Genomic DNA, 6,000 nt, shown 5'->3' with positions numbered 1-6,000 from the left:
ATATATATATAGGAAAGATGTATACTTGCTACAGGAATTAGAGCGAAAGACTTACCAATCGATACACAATTTTGTCAAGGTTGATTTTTAGGTGGAAGATAAATTTTAATTGATCATATAGCCCTACTTTAATTAGCACATAACTCTTTACTTGATCAAAACAAGACAAGTATTTTGGATTTCTTTAAATCATAATATTTTGGACATGCGCCGCGCAATAGGTCTTAAGGTCTATCATGCAGCGCAATAGATTCAACACAGTCGCTTGAGGGGACAATTCCATCCTGCCTGCCCTACTGCGCTCCATGTGACTGCAGCCTTAGTATTTGTCTTTTATGAATTACGATGTCTTGCTTTATCCCTCACTTCAACCATTCTTTGTTTTTTATTGATATCAGAGGACAGTACTAAATTAATTATTAAGACGCACAAAATATTTGTGCAGGAATGCAACATTGAAAGTCGAAAAAAAATTTTTTTCTTAGGTTGCCTCAAAAGTTTTATTATTCATAGACGAAAAAAGTTGTTCAATCAAACTTTGAGAAATTATAAATCTTAAAGAAAAAAATTAAACTTATATAGAATTACGCAATTTTTAATCTTGTTAATGTTAATCTAGATTAAGCTAATGTCAAAGTGAAACAGCAAAATGTTTAGGGAGTGTTAAGAGAAAAAGTGTTTGCTGCAGGCAAAAATAATTCCTACTTATAAATTGATAACATGTGATTGAACGCAAGTGTTTTTTTTAATTACAACCGAATGTCATTGACTATTAGCACATCAGTAGCAATCAATTATAGGTGATTCTGCATTCCAATATGTTTTCGGAAATGGAAAATTATCACAGTGTCAAGCAAGAACCAAAAGATTTTACCTCTGTTACTCAAGAATTAGGGGCTTCTTCAGCTTCAGTACCTATTCCTGGTAGTCATAGAAGTGCTCACTGTAATCATGATCAACTTTCACCTTCTCCACTTGCTAATACAGCACTCTGGGGACATAATTGTCCAAATGACATTTTTCTAGAGCCGCCATTTAAGCTTGAGATTCAGAATACATCAGATCCGGCACTTTCTTTTAAAATGGATGATGATGACATTTTTCAAGTCGACAAAGCTGATTTTATTCAAGGACCTACCCTAGCAGAACTTAATGCAAATGATGATACACTGTTGGGAGATCTTAATTTTGATGATTTATTGTTACCTAATGAAAATGTACAATCATTAAGTGCTACATTCAACGAAATTCAATCAAATACAACCACATCTGCCTTCAGTACTTTTGGCATTGGACACAATCATTATTCTCAAATCAACCAAGGCTGTCATAGTTTTTCTCAGCCCACAAATTTGAGCAGTTTTGTTACATATAAAACTGCAAATCTAAGAGAAGATGCTAATACATCGACATTTTTGCATCACAAGTTCCATAATGTCTCAGGTAAGATTTATTACACCTATATAAATAAAGTAAATGTCCCTACCACGGAACGAATTTTGGTGCCGATTTACGTTTATTACAGATAAAAAATTTTTTTTAATGTTTGATCATAAAATTTCGATTATTAATGGTGGGTCATCTGTTTTTGTAACATAAGTTGCTGTTTTATATCAAAATTTAAGCAGAATTAAAAAATTTATGTGATAAATAAGAAGGTGATCAAAATGTACATTAAACGGAACGTCTGCAGTAGTTAGGCAGCACTGTTCCGCAGTCATCGTCCCTATCGCGGAACATGACTTGAAATCAATATACATAGAACTTTCAAATTATTTATGAGTAATTTAAAGGTAATAATAAATGAGAGGGGGTAAGACAAGGTAAAATATATATGATTTACTTTTTACTTTACAAATTTCGTATTTATTTCTTTTTATTACTTAAAATTATTGTTTATTCTTAATTCCTTTTTACATTAGTTAAATTTTTTTTTATCAAAATATTTCCAGTTTGAGTACATTTCAATATAAAATCTTAGATTCAAATAAATTATACTAAACTATCTACGGTTTTTCTTGTTTGATATTTAATAAAATAGCTTTAATTTGCAAGTCTAACTCTTTCTTTGCATCATTCTAAGACTTTTTTTCTTCTTGCAATTTTTTTTCCCATCACCTGTTTTTTGTAATATTTTGATTTCGATCTCCTTGATTTCTATATCTGTTTTTTTTAATAACTAAATCATTCTTCTTTTCTTGCATCTTTTTTATTCAGCTTCCTTATCTTCCTTTTGTTTATGGATGTTATACCACGGATCAGATTTGCATGCAGCGACAAATTTTACTTTTCCTTTAATTTTTTCCTTTTTTTTTTTGGCAAACACTTTTCAGGCAGTGTAAAAATGTTGTTAAGCATTTCCAAAGATTTATTGCTTTCGTGTATGTTGGATTATTTTGAAGTGTTTGAAACAAAGTAAGAGAAACAGAGAGAAAGATATTTTTTGAAATTCTTGTGTGATTGTTCAAAATAATTTGTAGGGGTCTAAAATACCAAGTTAAGGTGCAATATTACATTGACGCCTCGCACGAAGATCAGTACAGTTCAGATTTTTCCATTTAAAATAACATTGCAAAATCTAAACTGTGCTGGTCTCCGTACGAGGCGTCGAAATGCAACTGTATCTCAGGAGAGTTTAAATTTAAAGGCTCTGCTTATTTTTTTTTTTGTTTTTTTGGCACCCATGTTTGCCATTTTTGTATACTTAAATCTAAAATAAATAAGTGATACTTGATGTTGAATAGAGTTTTAAGATTAAGTTTTATGTTTTCAAGTTATTGTGATTTAACATTACTTACCAATTAATTTAAGATGAGCAATGACAAATCTGATCTTATTAAAAAAACAAATAGTACTTTCAACACTGCGAAATTGTTCAATACGTTATAATAACGACCAGTAAAGTGTGCTTCACGATGGGGACAAGATGTCTTGTTTACGCAGGTAATGAGGAACGCGTTATTTTGGCTGTTCCTTTTAATGTGCATTTTGACCGACAATGAACATGGAACGGAACATGCGAAAATTAATAAAAATATTCAGTTTTTCATCAAACTATACATATAAATCGAAAGTATAGCTTCAATACATGCAAAAAAATTTAACTCCGAGCTCATATAATGCTTTAAGTATAATTATTACAGCATGGGTAAAGAAACCCTCTCTCTTCATAGTAAGTGTCACTTATCATAAATTTTAGATGCAGAAAGTGCATGTTCTTAAATTATTTTTTATTTACTTCTCATATCGGTGAATTCAGATAAAATTTTTAAAAAAGTTTTAAAGATATTTTAAGCTATTTATTGTAATTTTTGTAAACTTATAAATAAGCCATAAAAATTTTGGTACAAAAAATAAGAAATCGTTCCGCCATAGGGACAATATTCCTTGATAGGGACATTTACCTTACTTAAAATGTAATGCCAGAGCCAGACTTAATACCACAGATGCCCTTGATAGATTGCAAAATTGTTAATTAAAAATTTTGATTTCTTGTACGATTAGCAAACCATGATAAATCGAGATCTGCTTTTTTGGAATCGCTAGGTACTAAAAATATCTTTGATCCCTCAATAATTTAAGTTTTCAAATAAACAAACAATAAAATTATTCCGCCCTCAGGTGGTTTTGGGAGGCTGTTACTTCCTCAGGCAAAAAAGCAGTTTTCCGATACTCTTTCGAAAAGTCTCCTTTACGAACCTCGTTACGGACCTCGTCTTCGGCTCGGGCCGCAAACCTCTCGGTTCGCAAACAAAGACTTTTCAAACTCGTAGGAAAACTACTATTTCGCAATAGTGTGCAGAAAATAGGTGTTTTCCGCACTGATATTAGTGTGGAAAATCGATTTTCACACATATTGTGCGGAAAAGGTGTGTGGCAAAAGTTTTTCCGCACAGTATGCGGAAAAAGTGTGGCAAAAGTTTTTCCGCACAATATGCGAAAAAGGTGTGCGACAAAAACCTTTTTCACACACCTTTCCCGCATAGTGTGAGGAAAATATTTTCTGCATACCTTTTCCGCACATTATGTGGAAAAATTGGTGCGGAAAACACCTATTTTCCGCACACTTATTGCGAAAAAACTTGTACGCAACTCGTGCGGGACGATTTCCCGCACTCGTGTGATAGACTCGCACTCGTGGCCGGTGACGGTAACTTGTGCCGTGCGATCATACTCGTTCTACGCACTCGTGTGCTCAACTGGCACTCGTTCCCGTCAACTCGGGCCACTCGTGCGAGTCAATCACGACTCGTGCGGGAAATCGTCTTTTCCGCACTTGTTACGTTAATAACTATAATGAAAACTTGTAACAAAGGGCCCTATTTTTGTGAACAATTTTTATTAATTTGTAACTTTTGGCATTCGATTAAAATACGAGCCTAAATGTGAAGGCATTATATTGTAGCTACTATTGATTCTGTAAATATAATATTATTTTTAAATTCATTAGAAAAAAGCGCAAAAAGTTACGCAAATACGCTCCTCTGTTACAAGTTTGTATTAAATAACTCTATTATTTGTTTATTTCAAAACCTACATTTTTGAGAGATTAAAGATATCATTAGTATCTACCGATTTAAAAAAAAAGCAGATCTTGATTCATTGCGGTCTGCTAATTGTACAAGGTATCGAAATTTTTAATCAACAATTATGCAAAAGGTGCGCCATTTTGGAATTTCGTGATTGGACTCGGCGTTCGATGTAAACCACACTTATGTCTGTAACATATCCCATTATCGACCAATTTTAACTAATTTCACATGTATTTTGATGCAATTTTTATTTTTCAGTTTTTTTCTTTTTCACTTTTCTGAACGATGAAAATTTATTTTTGGATTTTTTTACCCTCAATCCGTATGCAAAATCATCTTTCGAACAAATTTTAATTTAACGCTTCCTTATGTATTTAATAGTTTTCAAGACATTTAGGAGAATTTAGAAAAAGCAGAAAAATCAATTATTTTGCGTGAAAAAGACCACAACACGTGTGTTGATTTATGTAAATACTTTCAGGTATTGTTCCTCATGTTTTTTTCCTAATTTTAATCATAAATGCGTATCGTTAGGATCAACCACTACTTTTTTAGTATTGAGCCTCTGGCGTCTTGACTATAACTCTGCCGGCTCAGACATGAAGTTATTATTACTAAAGAATAATAATTAAAAAAAAAATATTACTTAATTTAATAACTTAAAATGACTTTATTACAAATAATATAATTTTCTTATAAATAGTTTAACATCAAAAAAATCAAAAAATTAATCTGAAAAATGTGATCTTAAATTTAATATATCATAATTATGATAGTAATAAACGATGAAATTTTTTCTAAATAATAGTCTTGATTATTTGATTATTATTGCCTCAGGCTATAAGTCATATACACTCTATTATACTGTTGACGTATGAGTAAAAAAATTTATTTAATCAAAAATTTGTAAAAATACTACTAACATTACAAGCTTACTATCCACGACTTCACTTTTAGTTTTTATGTTTTACAATACAGAGAATAAAAATTATGACGTTCCGTATATTAGTTTCTACTAGTATTACACGCGATCGGAAAAACCATTGCTTTGTTCCTTTGAAATTTAATGAACATAAAATAATGGTCTCAGTTCAAAAAGTAAACAAAAAAGCAGCATGAAATTGCTCCAGTTATTCGGTGTATCCTAATTCTAATACCTAATATTTATTCACGTTATATCGACAGCAGAAATTTTTTTGCTGTGCGTATGAATTATCATACCGGAATATCACAACTCTTAAAATTTACTGACTTCCACATGGCTTATCAACTTCCATTTGGTTTACCTACTTCCATATGGTTTACCTCATTTGAAACAAAAGCCATGTGGTTTTTCCATATGGTAAATGTAAATGGTTTTTTTCAATAGAGTATAGCTTCCATGCGTTGGAAGCATATACGTCATGAGCCAATTGCATAGGTTCAAAGAAAGGGGGGCATTTCCATCGCCGCTATGCGTTTGCTCCAT

The 6,000-nt window shown here is 31.8% G+C and overlaps 1 protein-coding gene across 2 annotated transcripts in view; it reads left to right on the top strand.

Moving 5' to 3' along the window:
* The first annotated feature begins 309 nt into the window (after positions 1 to 309).
* The window catches only part of REPTOR (repressed by TOR), a 401,948-nt gene continuing 396,257 nt past the window's right edge, over positions 310 to 6,000 (top strand). For both annotated transcript variants that reach the window (XM_014354886.2, XM_089597242.1), the window contains exon 1: positions 310 to 1,443. In XM_014354886.2, the coding sequence (XP_014210372.2) occupies positions 819 to 1,443 (625 nt within the window). In that variant the 5' untranslated portion in view covers positions 310 to 818. The remainder of the gene's footprint in view (positions 1,444 to 6,000) is intronic.

This window comes from Copidosoma floridanum, unplaced genomic scaffold, assembly GCF_036245765.1.
Source record: "Copidosoma floridanum isolate Cflo_tuat_1 unplaced genomic scaffold, Cflo_Japanese_pri ptg000031l, whole genome shotgun sequence".
NCBI classification, from domain to species: Eukaryota; Metazoa; Arthropoda; class Insecta; order Hymenoptera; family Encyrtidae; genus Copidosoma; species Copidosoma floridanum.
This window is presented reverse-complemented; position numbering and strand designations above follow the sequence as displayed.